The sequence below is a fragment of the Taeniopygia guttata genome, chromosome 20 (genome assembly GCF_048771995.1).
Source record: "Taeniopygia guttata chromosome 20, bTaeGut7.mat, whole genome shotgun sequence".
Taxonomy (NCBI): Eukaryota; Metazoa; Chordata; class Aves; order Passeriformes; family Estrildidae; genus Taeniopygia; species Taeniopygia guttata.
Genome location: NC_133045.1, coordinates 3,898,961 through 3,918,971, shown reverse-complemented (window position 1 = coordinate 3,918,971; position 20,011 = coordinate 3,898,961). Strand labels below are relative to the sequence as shown.

The following is a 20,011-nucleotide window of genomic DNA, read 5'->3' as shown; positions in this document are numbered from 1 at the left end:
AAACTAATGCAGTGAAACAAAAGTAAAAAAACCTATCTGGTCAAATAATTCCCTTGGCTGCAGCATAATCTGGTTTTTTTCAGGAAAATTCAATGCTGTAAATAACTGGAATTTTATCAGGAGATTAAAGAAAACAAGCTTGCTTTCTTCCCTGAAAGAAAATGAGCTAAAATATCATTGACAGATGGCAATCTGAGACTGGAATACTTTATTACAAGCTGATGACACCATTTTCTCTGTCATATTTACAAGTGTAAAAGGCAGGGCACCTTTTACATAGCTGAGTGGAAAGAACCTCTTTAGCCAAGTGCTGCTCTTTGGTTCATCCCCCCATCTCAGGCAAGAGAAAAATACTCACTGTAATGTCCCAATAAATCTGGTATTTATGAAAATGAGCCTGAGAGCCCCAGCCAGGCCAGGCACAGCTTCTCCCGAGGAAATTTAATCTTCCTGCACATCTCCCTCCATCAGTGCTCTGTCCCTGCCCTGAGACACAGCAGCCAGCAAAGCCCTGCAGCCCCTTTCCCAGCACAGCCTGCATGGCTCTGCTGCCTCGTTTGGTGCTAAAAGTATCTTCTGAGAGACAAATAAACTGCTTTTTAATAGAGACCTGAACAGCCTTTGAAGGTGGGAACCACAGTGACCCGCGGCACTTCAGTGGCTACAGAAATTTTCATTCAAATATGGACTTCATTCTTTGTCTCATTTCAGCTCCTGGGTGGCTGCACAACAGACAGAAGAGCAAGGAGGATGAAAGGGAGAAGAGCTTGTTTTTTTTTCAGGAGAAATGTTTAAGCAAACAAGTTCCTGTGACCCTTCTGTCCAGCACTGATCCCTCCTTACACCCAACCTTTCAAGACCTTCATCCATCTTACCCAGTGTGAGAAGCTCCCATGAGTTCCTAAATCATACATTAAAACAGGGACTCGGGGTTAGGGAATGCATCCCACCAGCAGCTCAGCTGAGGCTGAAGCATCTGGAGTTCAGTTCTGTCAGGCACAGGGAATCCTCCCCAGGAGACCTGAGCCACCAGGGCTGCTAGGAGCTCAGGCCACCCTCACTGCCCTGTCACCAAACCACCGAGGGACTGAAGATGAGGCTGCAGGGACACTGAAACATTTGTGGTAGCTCTTAGGCACCAAGAAAACTCCATTTTGCTTTCCACTTCAAAAAGAAGGAAGTTTTTTATAGTATGGTGGTAAATTAATCTTGTTGTGAACAAATGCATGGGTACATTTGTTACAGAATTTCTGAGAGAGAGAGGGCATGATTTATGTCTGGAGTGAGAATTGAGCTGCCCCTCAGACTAGGCCCTGATAAGCGGCCTTGGTGGGGCCTAGGAGCCTTTGATGCAGTAAGAATTTAGTTGTGGTGCAGTTAGAAATTATGTTAAGGTAACTACAAAGTAATGAGCTACCGAGTGTGAATTAGGGTAGAGCTGCAGTGTGAAAAGCCTGACCACCTTAAGGCAAAGGTAAACAATGTTAGCTGCCAATGAGATTGCCTTTGTAAACTGTGAACTATATAGAGGTGTATATAAACTGCCATCTTCTCTGGAATAAATGGGGAACATTGCATTAATCATATTGATTGGATGTGTGTTCTGTCCTGTCCAGCTTTCCCATTATCTGAGGTCCCTGGCTTTATACATTAGTTTATGTCTTGTGCAAATATCACAGAGTCATAGAAGTACAGAATGGTTTGAGTTGGAAGAGGCTTTAAAGATCACCCAGTTCCAAGCCCTGTCCATTAGACCAGGTCCAGCCTGGCCTTGGACATTTCCAGGGATCCAGGGACAGCCACAGCTTCTCTTGGCACCCTGTGCTAGGGCCTCCCCACCCACACAGGGACGAATTTCTTTCTAATTTCTGATCTGAATCAGCACTCATAGAATTATTCAACTCTAATTCCACAGGACGTGAATTAGAATAAAGCACAAACTTTAAACTACTTTGCTAGAAAGGGTATGGTTGAACTAGCAAGCAAGGCTTTACAGGCAACCAGTGAAGTCTCTAAGTGTCAATTAAATCAATGAAAAAAACTCCTGGCTCTGTGGGATATTTCCTCCGTGGGTTTTTTAGCATCCTCACGTACGGCCATCCTTGGAGGGCCTCACACTGCCAGCTGTACCCAGCAACTTTATGCAGAAAATGTTCCCAGCAGGAGATAATGGCAAGCAATTGAGGGCAAAAATGGGGTGGCATAGATGGGAAATAAGAGTTGCAGCTCTTAACTGACCAGACAGAGAAGGCTGGGAGGAAAGAGGGCAAGTCATTAAATCCAAATCTTGGCTGATAGAAGAAGATAGCTGTATCTTTTCTTGCAGGAAGGAAATAAGTCAGTAAAATACATTTTCAGCACTGCTGCTGTGCACCATTATTGCAATTATTTAGCAAAGAGATGGTTGAGTGTATAAATACTGCACTGACTTTGATAATGGTTCCTTTAATTTGTATAGGTTCGACAGCACATTAAGGGCTGTGGGCACAATTATTCTCAAATGATAGATTCTCTTTTAGGAAGTCATATAGGGAATTTCTTTTGCTTTCTTTCTAAGGATAATAGAAAATAGCAGAAGCTTGACATCATAATAGAGTTCAAGTGCCTTAGCAGTATATCTGCTCTCAAAGAATTCTAAAAAAGCTGCACTAATGCACTTTCCTGTGTGCATGGCACAGGCAGGCCCGTTTGGAGCCTTTGCAAATAAACAGACTGTTGCCTCTCTTGTCCATCAATTGAGGCAGCTCTCAGGATGATATAATGCCATGGATTCCAAGCCAATCAGCTGCTATTGCCTAATTATACAAGCAAAACAAACCCAGACTGTTTAAGGTAGAAGGGGGAGGCGAGAGGGGGAACTGCCATAAAACACTGAGGGAGAGCTGTCTCCTCTTTTCAAACATGTAAAACCAAAGAGTTGTTTTCCCCTTAAACAGGAATACTGCAGCCATGATTGCACAGACCTATTTACTTTTCTTTTCATAATGTGCCAGGCTGCATGTAATAAAGCTGTCAGGCACAGCTCAAGAGCAATAAATATGGGGAAAACTGTTATTTAACAGGCCAAGAATCATCTGTACAGTGTCACTGTGCATTCAGAGCAGTGCTCGTGTAAAAAGTCATTTTGCAAAATGACAATTTGTGTCGCATCTACTTCCATCTCTCCTCCCATTCCTTTTTCCTTGATTTTCTCAGCAGGAATAGGGAGATTTCTGCATCCCTGCCCTGCTGCTGCTAAAGGAGCAGGTGCCAGGGCTGCTCAGTGCACCAAGACAGGAGGAAAAGGAAAGGGCAGAAACCTGCAGGCTCTGAAGAAAACAGAATGGGAAAATTACTCTATTTTATCAGTCTCCAAACAGACATGTAAACCTAAAGATCCCATATATTCAGAGATAAAGAGAATAAAAACAAAGCCCTGATTCACAAGAACCTGATCTATATCAACTTCAGCTACAACTCACAGAAAGTGTTAGCTACAGGGGTTCCAGACTGAAAGAGAGAGAAAAGTCTAAAATCTTGGACCTTTATATCCCAGAATAGCTTGCATGCTCAAGCATTTATCACTTCTTCAGGACAATAAAAGCATAGATTTCTTTAAGAAATATGAGCTTTTGCAGGCCCAAGTATAAAAATCTCATCAAGCCCATCTAAAGCATCACCTCAATATATGATTCTTATTTGAAACAGCTTCTCTGAAAACACAGTTCCCTTTCCAAGGTGTTCCTGTCACAGCTCAGAGACAAAATTGTTCCAAACAATTCTGATGTAATGATTTGCCTTCAGAGACCAGAGCCCCAGCAGATTTGTGGTGAAGACTCCCAGAGGAGCCAGTGACCCCACAAAGATCACTCTGAGCCAAAACACCCCAAGGAAGAATGGTCACCAGAAAGATGTGCAAAAGAAATGAATTAGGGACTTAACTCAGTGTCAAGTCACATGAATGTGGTTTGCTGAAAGGAATAGGAATAAAATAATTATAGAGCTTCGATCTTCTGTCATGCTCCCTTTATCACAGTGTGATTTGCTCTTTTGAGCATCCACAGAAATTTAAAACCCAGTGTAGCATCTGGCCAACCCCTTTCATGAAAAGAAATAGATTCCTGAAAAATCCCACTGAATAATATTAAATTTATCAATGATATATGGGAGAAATAACCAGGCAGTGCATAGATCTGAAAGCAACCACCAGCACTGCTTGGTTCAGGAATACTATTTATTTATGTACTGTGATTATCAAGTGATGGAATGACTGGGTGGGTTGTGTTATATCTGCAGTCACAGACAGCCAACTGTGTAGATGGGCTGGAGATACATGACATTTGATTCAGGACTTTCACAGCCTCTTGGCAGGCCTGTTTTGTTCTGGGAGCATCAGCAGCCCTATAAATAAGTTATTGATTTTAATTTGTGAGCAGAATATTGTTTAATCTCTGCAAATTGCCTCCTGTTCCACTGTATAAAGTCAGCAGAAGGAAATAAAAGTATCGAATATGTGCTAAATTGCATCGAGTTAAAAAATCTGCCATCAGTGACATTTTACCCTTCAAAACCAGCATTCTCCTAAATTGAGTTTCTTTTAATGGTAGCAGACAGCCCCTCCACAGAATGGCCCTAGAAAGACTGTGAGAGTTCAATGATATCTAATGAACCAAATAGTTTTGGCTCAGCTGTGGCTCACTGTGGGACATTCGGTGGGGTGTGGGGCAGCAGGCGGGCTCACCATCGCTGTGGGGGTCCCTGCAGTGGGAAAGGGGTTGTGGAGGAGGCAGAATGGTTCTGCTCAAAGGAAACTGTCAGGACAAGGGTTCTCTTTCCCTGATGGGACTTCTTTTCCTCCCCTGGTGCTGCACATTAAATCACTAAAACACTATGCCTCAAGTGACCACTTATTTGCCAGCCCCAGAGCATCACAGTCCAGAAAATGTCTCCATCTCACCTTGATTCAAACACAGAGCTTGAACTCAGCCATGTTCATGCCTGAATTTGCCTCTCATTTGCAGTTTTGCCAAAAGCAGCTGGTGTTTGGAAATGATTGCCCCAGGGAAGCAGAGGTGGTTTGTGATGGAGCTGTGTGACTGAGGTGCCCACAGGACAGCTGATCCATGGGGGTACACCCACCTCTGCCCTCCTCCATGGCCTCCAAAAGCCCCTCATCATCATCCCTGACTCAGCTACCAGCCCTGCTGCCTGTTGGGGAAAAGGGTCACCATGTCACCATGTCACCACCACAGAGTCACACGCTGGGTTGGGTTGGAAGTGACCTTAGAGATCATCCACATCCAACCCCCTGCCATGGGCACCTCCTGGAGGCTCAGAGCCACATCCAACTACTTCATGGGTTTAAAAAAATCACATAAACCAGGCACTGACCCCCACTGTGTGGGGTTAACACACTCAGCCAGTTCATTCCAGTCAACACTTACAAGTTTTCTTAGTAGAAACCTGAAGTTTGGTGCTGGCTTTGTGGTGTGTACCTCAATATTGTATACAGGAAATAGAATCTATAATTTTTAGTCTATTGCATTTACTCATTATTGCCTTTTACTTTGAGTTAAGATGGGATTGAAAACTGATACCTGGAAATTCCCATTGGAAATTGCCCAGCCTGTTTTTTCCAGCCATAGCACCAGCTATTATGATACCACATTTTCAAGTAACCTTGCAATTCAGAAAAGTCCTGTTAAGAAAAGCATTTTCAAATTAACCTTTGAAATTATGGCTGCTCATGGCCTTTCCCCAACCTGACTCATGAAGCAAAGCCTGTCTCCCTTGAAATTCTATTAAAAATGCCAGTCAAATAAACCCATTATAGCTATAACAGCTCAAATTAATGTCAACATGTCAGGACATATGTCTAATTTCAGTTTTGAGACTTGAAGATTGGAATCCTCATTATGGGCACCATCAGCTGTTTCCAAACAGCCTTCAGGTCTGGAGAGATTCATTTGAAATGAGGAACATCAAGGCAGACCTCACAGAGCTGTTCAGATGGCGCATTAATTCCAGTCACTTGGCTAAATGTACGATTACCATCACTGTGGATTCAATCATCCACTCCAGCTTGCTGCTGGTGCAGTTTCTGAGGCCTTTCCACACATCTTTCTTCTCCATGGGAGACAGCAAGGGACAAGACTGGCTGTGACCTTGGGGTGGGATGGATGGGGACGAGGAGCTTGGCTTAAATGAAGCAGGGCACCAGCTCTGCCTGGCCTGGACCTGCTGATCTGTTACAAATCCCTGTTACAAATCCCTGCCCAGCTCCTGGTCTGGCCTGCTCAGCACAAAGAAACCTCTGACAAGCATTGAAATGAAACTGAAAATTGGAGTATCAAACCTCTCAGAGTGTGTGTGCTTTGGTGAAGAGCTGGAGCACTCATCTCTGTGCATATTGACTCTGGGACAGGGAGGAGGAGGGCTGAGTTTCTATTGCAGCACTATTCAGAAACTTGTCACTATTGAAACCCTTTGCATTGCTGTATAAATGCAAGGCAGACAGACCTTTTCACATATTTCCTGCCATTTAGCTCTGTATGACACAAAGGAAGGGAACAAACAGGAAGGGAGATGGATGGGAGTGATGTGGGATCACAGAGCTGCGCATTCCCTAAGCATATGCACGACCTGATTCTTCAGACAGCATGCTTAACATCACTGCTTCATCTTTCCTCTTCTGTCTGTTCTGAATTGTATAGATATTTTTGCCAATTTCTCCCTCCTGATATGCAACCTGCAAAATAGAAAAGGAAAAAAAATCACACTTGTCCCCTTATCCCATTGTATCTCACGACTTTCAGGGGAATCCTTGTTTTTTTCTAGGGTTATACACATTTGTTGCTTCTCAATATAAATTCCCAAATTTCTTTCTGCTGAGTTTCTCTGCTCAGTTGGTTTTGCCAACTTCAAAACACATTAAAAAAAAAATTTAAAATGACCTTTTGACACAACTGAGACATAAGCATGGATTCCACTGTGTGCAAAACTTCCGGGACTCTGTCAAAACCAATATTTGTTGTTCTCAGCAACATTTCAGTTACTCAAGACAAACCTGAGAAATGCTGATGAGTGCAAAAATCTCAGTTGAAACTTCACTTGAAACTTGTCACAGTGAAGAAAAGCTTCTGTACAAATTCCAGAATGAAAAAACATCAAGACTCCTTCTGAACTCATACTAGAGGAAAGAATAATAGACTGTATGTTAGGAAGAAAGGGAATATATGAGGCCTTCATCTGGCCCATTAATCACACTGGAAAGCTGCTTAGTTATGGACATGGAGTTTGCTTGGGAGTAGAATAAGAAATCATAGAATTATGGAATCATGGAATGGTTTGAGTTGGAAGGAACCTTAAATCTCATCCCATCCCACCCCCTGCCATGGGCAGGGATATCTTCCACTGTCCCAGCGTGCTCCAAGCCACAGTGTCCAACCTGGCCTTGGACACTGCCAGGGATAGAGCATCCACATCCTCTCTGGGCACCCCATTCCCCACCAGGAGCAGCTTCAGGCACTGCAGTGTGCACACATCTGCACACATCTGTATGCAAGAATAGCAATGCAAATAAAAGACAAATCTCCAATCCACTTGAGTCGTAATATTCTTTGTTGCATTTTTTGGATTATTTGGCTCAAGCTCTGCATTCCTGACTGGTTGTGTTGGCCCACTGGCCAGTCCATGCTCCGGGGAATGTTCCCAGCACAAACAAGCAGATTGAGCTGTTTTCCATACACTTACATTGGCAATGCTTGGCGCAGCCTGAGGAGATTTAATTGGGTTTTAAGGAGGAATTATTCAGAATATCTGGCTTGGAAAACATTTTCTGAAGGAGCTCCAAAGGTTTCTTAAGAGCAAGCCAAGCCATCAGAGACAAATTAATGGGTAAGTTTCATGTGAGACGGTCAAAGTACATGATAAATGCAATTAATAAGGCACTAGATTAGATTTTGACATTCAATCTTGCACAGTAGATAGAGTGGGAAAGTGTTCTGTGCCAGGAGCAGACCAGCAAACAAGGGGCAGCCGTGGTGCTTTCCTTTGCTTTGCTCTGGAGTTATCTCCAGGGTGAGGACAGCCTTTGCCTGGATGCACTGTCTTCTCTTGCCTCTGCCTTGCCTCAGTCCAGATCCTTTAGTAGTGGCCTGGGAGGAAATTGCAGCCCAGCCTCCTCCTTCTCCTCTCCAAGCCTTTTCCACTTTCCCAGCAAGTTCTCCACAGCCAGAGCAAGAAAAACAATATGGGGAAATTACCTGTTCTTCCCATCTACAGTCTGGACCAAGTAGTCCCAAATCAGAAAATCTCAAAAGTTTTCACCTTCTTCTCGAACTTTTTGCTCACATCCTTTATTCCTTCAGATATACTAATAACCTAGGAGGAATCATTTCAACAGAACATGAACTATTATATTTACTATCACCAGCAAATACTCCTCAGGTGAAAAGTAGGCTGAAGAGGAGAAGTAACTGGGGCGTTAAAACTTGGCTGGAGATGGAAAAATGGAGCAAAGGCCTGGTTTAATGCTTTATGCAAGGCACTTAGGAGTTTTGCATGTGTTGTACATGATCAGGGTCAAAAGGGTTGTGCTGGCTATAAACCTGCCCTGAACACTTCAGCTGTGCACAGATGCAGCGTTTCCCTTCAAAATATTGCCCAGACTTGGCAAGGGGATGGAGGAAAGGCATCAGCAGGTTCTTCATGTGGGAATTCACAGCCTGAGCTCCTCGAGCTGACTCTGACAGAATGGGTGCCTGATGGAGAAGGGTGGACAGTTCTCAGCACAGACAGAGGCCCCATGTCTGCCCTCCTTTCATAGCTGAAGCATAAATACACATTTCAGGCTTCAGCATGAAATCCTGTCCTGCAAACAGCACTTCAAATCTGCATTCAAATATGTACCACCATTGCAAAGCTGCTGAGAGTCACGACAGTGTTTTGACAGATCCCTGTAAATACTGTGGCCATTTCACAGTTACCTCAGGCTATCTTTTCATCTCCAACATGCTTCATCCCTTTAATGTAATATTTAGACCAATGTTGTTATTAGATTTTCCCTGGATGAAAGGATCTATAAAGGCAAATGCCAGTTGCTAATTCTTGGTAGTACAAAATAATAGTATAAGTACATCACACAATAAAACAAAAATTAAGCTGGTAATTTATACTGCTGAATTAGATACAGCAACAAAAGAGAGAGGCAATTATATACCACAGTAAAATCTTCAGTGCACAGACTTAAGCATTCCTCAGTCTTTAGTGTTCAATTAGGGTGAAATTTACTTTCAATACAAGACATAATGCCAAGGGCTTTCACACCCCCTATAAAAATATAGGATTTCATCTCATCTGCTTTGTGCAAAGTCTCTTTTATTCTGGCAAACATGAAGGTTTAGCTCTAAAGAACAATTTGATTTGCATTACACATTGCACTCACAGGCTGCAGCAAGCAGATTTATCTGCCAAATGAATATATTCTAATAGGTCTGATGATCTGTCTTTATGGTATCATTTGATTAACAACAAATTTATTCACTTGGCAGCTGTATTCCTTAATCAGGTATTCATTAAGCAATAGCGTATAAATGTGTATAAATGTCAGATTTATGGATCAGAGACTACAATAATTCCATTTAAGAAAGGTGGATTGCCTATACTTCTAATTAGTTTCCCTTTAAATAGGCTCATCAAATCTACACATTTGTACACATCCAGGCTTGATTTTAGAGCCAAGGGTGCCTGTCCAATTGGACAGAATTCCCTTCCTTTGGAGCCTCATCCAAGTCCTCTGACAAGCCCTTCCAGCTCTACTGCTCAATTATATTGGACAGCTCACCACCATCTCCCTGTCTTAGATGATTTTATAGAGGGTTCCTTTCCAAATCTGAGTAATTCACCTTTTTGCACACACACCTATTTTGCACCTGGCCAACCTCTGCTTGTCATTCTATAACCTGGACATGCAAAAATAGATGTTGGCAATGCATATGCACTGGCAAATAGCATAAAAAGGAATTACTAAAGAGAATATCTTCTATTAAATGGATCCTGGTTGTGATAATAGTGAAAAATGACCATAATTACCAGGGAGAAATATTCTGTCTGTGGAATTCAACGCAGCCTTTTAAGGTAGGTTATAGACTAAGTCAATGAAAGTGCTTTTGCCTCTCTTTTTTTGAGCTAACTCCCTGGCAGCCACTTTTACACTCCAGGGAGGCTGGAAGGAAAAAAAGTGGATGTGAAATAATCCTCAGTTTATCAGGGATAAGTACTGTTATTTTGATATCTGTACAGGAGTTAGCAGGACTGGAGCTGTCAGACCCCAGTTAAAGCAAAAAGTGAACTGGCTGTGAAGACACAGACAATTGAATGGTGTGAACAGCCACAACTTCAGCGCACTATGGGCACCCAAGCTGAAATTTAGAGCACCAAACTGCCTTCCAAGAAATATGGACACCTGCAGGGAACTGCTCCGAGTAACCACTCTACAAACCTCGTGAATGTCCTCAAAATTACCCATTTCCCTTTACTTGCTCTAGAAACTTTTGGATTTGATTTAAAATTTTCTGGAAGAAGCCTGGTGGCTTGGAAGGAACATCAACGTCGTGCAAGTTGTCACAATCCGCTTATAGCAAGGTGTCGTGATGGTTCATTAGCCGATCCCAAAGTGCAAAAGACAAACAGCAGGGGACTATCAGTTTAATCACAACAAATGCACCTTTATTAGAGGCCAAAACAATAAATGCAATAGTGGGGTCAGAAAAGAAATAAAAAGGATAGAGGAGAGAGAGAGAGAGAGAGAGAGAGAGAGAGAGAGAAGGGGGATGGAATAGCTGCCAACATAGGCGAGATCCTCACTGGTTCGGACGATGGGGATCCCTCTTGTTGTGTTGGGGAGAGTCTCCAAAGTCCTGCCCAACCCAGGGGTCCAGTTATAGCCCACAGAGGGAAAAGGGGGGAACATGCAGAACAATAAGAGTCTATTGAAATTGCTGTGGGGGGAACAGCTGAATCTACTGAAAACCATCCAGGCAGGACAAACACAATGAAGAATAAGTCCATTGAAGTTACTGGAGAAGAACAGGTCATGTCATTCTCCCCCCCACTCTCTGTGGTTGGGGTCTCAGTCTCAGTCCTTGGGGAGAGGGTTCTTGATCTCTGTCTGTCACGGTGTTAAGGAGGCAGATGAGGGGTCTTCAGTGAGAGGCCACCAGAGTCACCCCAACAGTTCATTCAGCTTAAAGGTGGAGAGTGAAGCAGGAATTGCAGCAGCCGCCCTGTGCTGGGTCCACGCTGGGTCTTCGCCAAGTCCTTGCCAAGTCCTTGCCAGGCCTCGTTGGGAACAGCCAACGTAACAGTACAGCAGCCTCACCTGCACTGTTGCCTTCTCCAAGCCAGAACTGCAGTGGGGGTTTTTCCTTCTCGTGGCAATCAGCAGACAAATGAGTGAGGGTCTTCAGACGGCCTCTTACACAAGTGGAAGAGGAAGCCCTGGCACATGGCAGGTGCTCAGCCCCAGCTCTGTCTCTGTGCTGGCTCCTGCCATCCCCAGCATCTGAATGACATTCCCAGACTCTCCAGGAGCTCCCCAGGAATGAGGGCACATGGGAGCTGAGGGCAGGAGGCGTGCAGAGACATGGATGTGGTGTTAAAAATGGAGATGAGAGCTTGGGCAAGACTTGACTCAGATTTCTGGCAGCAGCTCTGTTTGAAGCAGCCTGTGCCCCAGATTGTTCTCATTCACAAGTTCTTAATAATGGCTGATTAGGTCTATTGCAAAATGAATTATTTATTGGATTGACACAAATTTAACAGATTACCCACTACAAAGGATAAAACAAAAATAACTACTAGTAGATAAAATACAGTGCATGGTAATGATACCTATATTACAGCTAGTGAAGAAATAGTACAGATTAAGATTCGATGTAATTTACCACCAAATTGATGGAGTACGCACTGAATTCTTTCACTCAGTTCCCATGAAAGTATCCACAGAATTTGTGCCCAAACTCCACAGGAGAAGTCCTACACATTTCCTGGGTGTGTGTAGGAGGCTTCTGCCTTTGTGAAAGTTTGTGTAGCTTTTATAGTTTGCAAAAGTAGTGTCTCTCAGTCAGGAACTCCAGCTTATCTCCCCACGTCTTGTTCCCAGGGCCAGCTGTTTATTGGGAATTCCACCCCTGGCACCAGAGAGAGAAATAACTCACTAGCCAGAGAGGATTTACAAGTGAGGCTAGTGAGCTGGCCTGGGTTATCTCATCAGGTCAGGTGAGGGGTCAATGTCCTGAGGTGCACACCTGATGGGCAGAGCAGGTGAGCTCTGCTGTGCTGGGGGGGGGTGTCCTGCCACAGGTGGATCCCTTCGAGGCACCCTTTGTTCACCCCAGGCTGAATCAGAGGTGAGAACAAAGGTGCCTTCCCTATTGCTCCAGTCTTACCCAGGGCGTGCTAAACTGGGGCTGTGTGTTGGAAACCCTGAGTGTGCTGGAGCAGCACCTTGGCATCTTAACCAAGTCATGTTCCCGTGGTTTGTCCTTTTAGCACAGCATGTCACACACCCAAGGGCTCTTTACACAGCATCTGTGCCACTGTTGAACTGACCTGGACCTGAAGTGAATCTCCAGCAGCAAAAGGAGTTGGACTCCCTGCTCAATGACTCTGGACAGAACGGGAATGCGGTTCTGGAGCAGAAGGGATAAAAGATCTAGTGTAGATTCCCTGACTGTGCTGTCCAAACGTGTGAGAGGTGGAGACCACTCTCTAACCCTGCTTTCATTGCTAGCTGGAATAAGTTTAATAAAAAATTGAAAATCACATTCAAGTCTGAGAGATCTGAGCCATGTCTCTGGTATATCCAGCTGGGGCTGTACTGCCCCCATGGAGGGGAAGCACATTTTGCTGCACAGAAATAATGTGCAAATAAATTAACAGCCAGAAATCGTTCTTCATGCAGCTCCACTTGAACTGCTTTTTTATTTTATTTAATTAAGTTACTGATCTATTGTCTTTGGAATATGTAAGAGGCAGAGGGAGGCTGATCCATTGCCATTTAATATACAGCACTGTTGTGTGTTGAGATGGATATGACAGTAATAGTTCCTTGCAATATTTAAGTCTACTGAGCCCTGAAGATCTCTTCTAATATCACTTGATTTATCAAATCTGATTTGGGACTTATAGCCTATATAGAGGGAGTTCTCAAACTCCTAATCCATTTGGCAATAGGTATCTTCTCTGCTTTACTACTTCATCTTCCTTACTCACTGATCTGAAGGGTTGGAGTTTTAAACTCATTTATCAAGGACCAAAAAAAGGGGTTTTATGATGAGTTTTGACAATTATATATGTCCCATTCCAGAGAGTAAATAAAATATGAGTGCTATTTGCTGTGCCACTTAATGCAGGCCACCAATCTGATGTCCTGTGATGGAAGATGTACAAGACTTGCTGCTGAGAATACAGAATTGGAACCACTTTGGCACTCTTCATAAAAATCTGAGCTCCCATCCTAATTTTTCCTACCCTGTGCTTTTCTGCAACAGAGAGTTTTTCTGCCACAAGTGGTTTCCAGGCAAGGTAAGAGCCCCATTAGGTTCTAGCCCATGCCCCTGAGTGCACTCAATGCAACATTCTCCTGCTGCCCTGTCCTGACTGGTTTAACCCTGCCGAGTCCTGATGCTCATTTTGCCTTCCTAGAGACACTCTCCCATCATCCAAGTGCTTTTTTTAAAAGCAATATTCCAAGGCTGACTTCACTTTTTCACTTGAAATGGACTGCATGTGAGTGAGTCGACGTCTGGCCCTCTGTCTTTCACTTAATGGCTTAAAAAATCCAATAAACAGAGCAAGCCAAATTACAAAAATGGAATAAAGAGCACCAGGCCTTTATTTCTTGCTCAGAGGCAAGTTGTGCAACTTTAATTTAACAGAAAATGATCAGCTTTATGACTAGATGTGTTGCAAATAAACTGACAACCTTTATACAATACAATTACTTTATTTTATGTGATATTATTATTATCTGAGCCATCTGACACTCTTATGGCTCATATAAAAATTCCTATTTTAGTGCAACTCTGTGCTTAAATAGATCTCTTTGTGCTACATGAAATAACCCCTTCCTCTCACCTCAGCATTTACAGTCTCCAAAATATACAGAGTTCTATCACACCCCTTCTTCCTCAAACAGCTGGATTTAAAATCTTGATCCAAGAAAGGGCTTGCAATGATTTGAATGGCTATTGGATCATCCCAAAAGTGTGCCTATGGGAACAATTCAGCCCCATGAGACTGGAAAGAAGGTTTTCCTTAAGCTAACTGACATTTTTGAGGGAAAAAAAAAGGATGTTTCTGGATGGAGAACCACGGCAATTCAGCTATTTTGCTTCTGTTCCCTAAATAAATTCATTCAAGTGGCTGGCACTGAGCAGCACAGGCACATATACCCATTCATTATCATCTTTCCTCGCTGCATGTCACATATTTAATTCTTCTGATCCTTCCTCTCAAATCTCTCCTCAACCCTGGGATCCTGTTAGCAGCTCTTCCCTTGTTCAGTACAAATCCCTCAAGAAAACAGGCAGGTAACTGCCATTATGTTTGACAATTACTTAAAAGCAACGAAACGTCACCTGCTGTGTTAATTCACTCTTTGCCACTTTGGCAAAGGACAGCCTCGCCCTCCCTCTCTGCCCTGCAGCCCAGGGGCTGAGCACAGCTCAAGGGACAAGGACAGCTTGGATTTGACCTGGCACAAGGTGCAAAAGTGCCTCTAATTTCCAGCAGCTCCCCACAGCAGCATCTTCAAGGATGGAGCGCGGAGCTCGGTCCCTCCAGAGCCGCGCTCCGCGGAGAGCAGGGATGCAGATAAAGGTGCCTTTGTGCTCTGGGTTCTTTCATCCTCCTCTGACAGTGAATCATTCAGAGCACGAGGGAAGGAGACACGCAGAGGCAAACAAGTTGCATTCAATCAGCCATCCAGAGGCTGTGGCACAAGTCCTGGCGTGAGGATCACGTGCAGCTGCTTTGAAGGACCCGCAGTGGCATTGTCACCACCGCTGGGGACATTGCCTGTCCTACCAAGAGCACACCTGTGGCATTCACATTCTCTGAAGAGAGAGACATAATTTTCTCTCTCAGGGTTTTTTCCTGGAGAAGCACAGAGAGAAGAAGAGAAAACAAATCTTATCTGTGCCTGTGTTGTGCCCATGTGGAATGTGGTATGGAGATTGTTTACCCAAGGTGATTGATTGATTGGATTCTGGTGATGGTTGTTTAGATTCATTGACCAATTGGATCCACAGCTGTGTCGGGACTCTCAGGAGACTCATGAGTTCTCTAGTTAGTGAAACAGTTCTTGTTAGTGTAATATAGTGTAATATAGTTATAGTATAATATAGTATAATAAAGTAATTAATTAGCCCGCTGAAATCATTGGAGTTCAGAGCTCATTCTTCCCAGGCGTTGGGTCACTTTTACAATATACATCTCCCAAGCTGATGGCTTTCCAAGCACATGGGGAAGATGTAGGACTTCTGCCATTTAATTCTTCCACCCCAGTATTGCAGAATCCCAGAATGGTTTGGCTTGGAGGGGACCTCAGTGGGTCACTAAGGCCAAACTTCCTGCTCAGAGCACATGGCACAGGACTGGGTCCAGATGGGTGTGGAAGATCTCCAGTGAGGGTGATGCCTTGAGAGGTTGATCTGGAAAAGAGACTAGACAGAGCTACAAAATAGGTATTTTTTGAAAGGCCTTAAAAGGATTCACCTTGGGCAGCACCAGAGCCTGGCCAGGGCTGCACCCAGGTTGCATCTCGATCCTGGTCACGAGTTTTTACACTTTTATCAGTTTTGGTTCATCTACATATTGGGTTCAATTGTCCAATTGCAGCTCCAGGTCATGAAGTCTCAGCCCCCTTCTCTTTGCATTGTTTGTGCTTTTTGGGTAAAGGTTGTCCTTGATTCTCCAGCTGGGAAGGGATTGTTTTGTGCAACTACCCTGTGAAGAGAACCTACTAACACCTAACAGGAAGTTTCAGAGTTACATACCAGGCAGCAGAGAATCTGAAAAATACCAAAGCTAAAACCCAAGGCATCAAGGGAGACTCCACATCCCCTCTGGAAAATCTCTTCTTTGCTCACAGCAAGGAAGTTTCTCCTCATACTTAGTTAGAGTATTTCCTCATTGCTTAGGTAGAATTTGCATCAGTTCCTGCCCTTTAGTCTTATCCTACTAATTGGCACCAGCTCCACGTGCCCCATGGTCTGAGCTGATGCTGGAGTTGGATGTAGAAGAGTCAGGAATTACAGATCAGATGAAAACTGCCAGCTCCAAGAGATGAGGTGGGGTTTGGGGAGGCACTGCATGGCTGAGCACCTAACAGAGGCTCCTGCCAGGCTGGGTGGAAGAAACCTGGCCTAGTAGAAAGGGAAAAGTGGCCTGAAAAACAATGTGAGCCATCAGAATTTGGGTATTTTGTCAAATAAAATTAATAAACAAATAAATAAACTAAAAGGGAACGTGACCAACTATTGTGACATTGGCTAAAAGGACATGAAGAAGAAGAACAGTGTTTACCATAACAACAAATCTTATCATTTCCTGGATCCCTGATGCTCTTGCAACTCCATGTGATCCTCTAAAGCGTCTTGGCTGGCTGAGAGAAATTATATCTCTGGCTCCAATACATGACTAAACCCTGAAGCCACCCTCAGAAGAGAGCTCTGGTTCCTGCCATCACCACTTGCCATATGGCTCCTCTTTCTTCCTCCACCTTCTCAGCCTCATTTACTATGGAAACAAGGCTCATGTGATCCTGCTGTCTTTCTCATCCCTTCACCTCACACACAGCTCCTCAGCCTGCAGCTCTGCCTTGAGCAGAGCTGACAGTGGAAAACTCAAAGGTAACTGGATCTTCACGAGTGTGCGGAGGATGGGCAGCTGGGAGAGGGACAAGAAGCACAAACACATTAATGCCCCTAGAAATGGTGGTAGCTGTAGATCACAGAATGGTTTGGGTTGGAAGGGACCTTAAATCTCATTCCACCCCCTTGCCATGGGTAGGGAAACTTCCCACTAGACCAGGTTGCTCAGAGCCCCAAGAGAAGGGGGCAAGAATTTCCACTGAAATCTTCTCAGGCAGGAAATCTAGTCAGCCACTGGACACACATCTGTAGAAAACAAGGCTTCAGTACTTTCTACTCCTCACAGATCTACTTAGATTTTCTATTTGCCTCCTCTATTTTCTTCTTCTATTAGAACAAAAAAGACAGGGTCAGCCAGGCAAGACTTCACTATCTCTTTGCAGGCTGGCTGTGTTTGCTACTGGAAATGAAGCTAAAAGCAAAGTTTCAGTTCCCACAGTGAGTGCTGGAGAAGCTGATCAGATCACAGACTCTCTCTGCTTCTCTACAAGTATAACAGCCAGGGACAATCTGTCCCACAAAAGACAGAGGATGCATCTTTGCTTTGCTAATCTCTTCTTGCTCCTGGTGTGAGTGTCTCAGGTTTTTTTTCCTTTTTTCCCCCTCAGGCGTTAGAATTAGATTTCAACAGGAACAATAGCAGCAGCAGTAACATCAGCTCCCTTATCTCTACTAAGGCTCTTTTCTCCTAAATATTTCTCTCTTTTTTTTTTTTTTTTTTTTTTTTTTTTACCACCTGAAAGTATACAAACCTGACTTGTCATTAGAAATAGCTAAAGGAAAAAGGATTAAGAATATTGTTAAAATGAAAACCTTACTTCATACCTAACATCTTCCATTCTTGAAGTACATTTTCTTTTTCCTATATCTGTAATGACAGGTTATAAGATACTTAAGGCTGATTGTTGCCATGGGATTAAGGAGCCTGGGGTCTATTAATTCAAATCCCAAATGTTGGTGTAACTAGTTAGTGTGCAATACTATGAGGGTCATGCTGACGTCCTTATTTCAGCCCTCTTTTCAAGGAAAATAATTGGGCCACTCCCAATGACTCCCAATTCAACTGGAGTTCACAAGTGGAATTTCTCTCTATTAGCCTGTGCTAAGAAGGTTTGCATTCTGGATCCTAAAAAAATTAAAACCAAAAGAAATGAGAACACAGAATGTCTCATTATGAGGTCAGACTTCTCCTTATTTGGGACTGATTCAAAGTAATTTTTCATCACTGAAGATTTGCATTATTTCTTTCCATGGGTAGTGGGGTAAGGTGGAGCAAAGCCTACCTTTGTGCCAGCTCAGGAAATCCATCACCCTTTCCTTCTTCCTTCCAATGCTTTCAAACCTTTTAAAACCATGACCAACTCTAAACCTATTTATCTTCCTTTCCTTTTCTCAATTACTCCTTCTGCTTTTCAAGGAGTGTCTTGATATGTTGGCTCACCAATGATCTGTTGAGAAGACTTACAGGATAAATAAATTTGCTAAAAACCACCTACCTCTGTAGATTTACTCTGTGCGACAACAAGTGACGTAAAATGAAATTGCTTTTACGTAAAGGATGAAAATTGGAATATCTTATACAGGGGAAATGGGCATACCAGGAATATAAAGACACCTGGAAGTACAAAATACTGTCACTACAAATCTTTATTTGATTTTTAAGTGCTGGGCTGGAAGCTTATTCTAAATTAGAGCTCCGGGGGAAAGGGGTTACTTGTTTGGTTTTAATGTTCTGCAATAGTTCAGCTTTTGCCATTTCAGAAAAAAAAAAATCACAGATATCTGAAATATTTCATATGAATTGTACGTACCCTCTATGCAAACTGGGTAAAACACAATTGTAATTAACTCTGCCCTTCTAAATAACTCATAAAAATGAAGTTAAACTTGTAGCAACAAGTGCATAACCATGAACTAGGCAGTGCAATCATTCATGTACAAAAGTATATAAATGTCAGCCAGGAAAAGTAAGTCACTGCTGTTGGCACAATAAAGGACATTAGACTCAAGCAATGCTGGACTTCCTAACACTGAAAAACTTAACTGGAAAGCCCCAGTGTGAACTGGTGAGTAACGTCAACAACCATGGGCTGAGCTCCCAGTCCTCCCAGTCCTCCCAGAGCACTCCCTGCCCCACAGGGGCTTGTTCTACAGTGGCATCAAACCATTAACCCCCAGTTTAAACCAGAAGACAGGTGGAATTTCAGCCAGAATCCTCCACAACAGACCTCCCCTGTGTGAATAATGAAGCATGGAGGAAGATGACTGCACACAGGCTCTGAATAAGTGAGCACCACCTTGGAGAGAGCTTTTGATAAAAGGAAATGCTCTGTTTTAAGAGCTCTCAAGTCAAGGCAGAGACAAAAGTTACATTAATTTCTGTTCCCTACCTTCACTGCTTTAAATGGGAAGAAAGAGTTGAACAAGAAGGCTTCATTCTCTTGAGACTCCATAATTTTCTTGATGAATGCTTTGAAAAGAGATGGGCTGGGAGAGAAGATCATTGAATTTAAGAAAATGTAGTATTCACTTTTGGTATCAAGAGGCAAGGCAGATGATTCACAGGTGAGAAAGGAGCTCAGCTGTAAAGGTAGAAAGCTGGAATAAAAAGGAGGAAATGTTTTGTGAAGAATGTGGTCCTCAGTGGAGAAAGAATGCTGCCTGTCTTGAGAGAACAAGAGAGAATTCCAGAACTGGTCATTGTCTATCAATTGCATCAGATATCTGCAAGGCAAGGGGAAGAAATTAAGATAAATAATCTTACTCATGAGAAGGTCATGAAATCCACCTCATTTGGTGCCCTTGGATCCAGAGACTGACACACAATTCATGGTTCCTCCCTTTTCTTCTTGTATTAAGGTTTAGCTCCTCTCTTTTATCTGGAAATTTCTAAATTTTGTGCACTAGTTCCCAATCTAATGAAATTTTTGCCACCCAGTGTTCAGTACTGTGTTGCTGTGAGGGTAATAGACTACAGCAGCCACCCATGGAAGAAATCTTTGCAGCTCCTGTTTTGAAATTACTGCTGAACCTTTCTTTCCCCCTTTAGTTCTGTTTTTAATCAAGCCTGAAATTTTCTTCCTTTAAAGAAACCT

General features: G+C 43.3%; 1 protein-coding gene across 1 annotated transcript in view; it reads right to left on the bottom strand.

Moving 5' to 3' along the window:
• The window catches only part of PTPRT (protein tyrosine phosphatase receptor type T), a 530,400-nt gene extending 510,701 nt beyond the window's left edge, over nucleotides 1-19,699 (bottom strand). The window contains exon 1 of the mRNA XM_072917006.1: nucleotides 19,681-19,699. Coding sequence (XP_072773107.1) covers nucleotides 19,681-19,684 — 4 coding nt within the window. The 5' untranslated portion in view covers nucleotides 19,685-19,699. The remainder of the gene's footprint in view (nucleotides 1-19,680) is intronic.
• Between the last annotated feature and the right edge of the window lie 312 nt (nucleotides 19,700-20,011).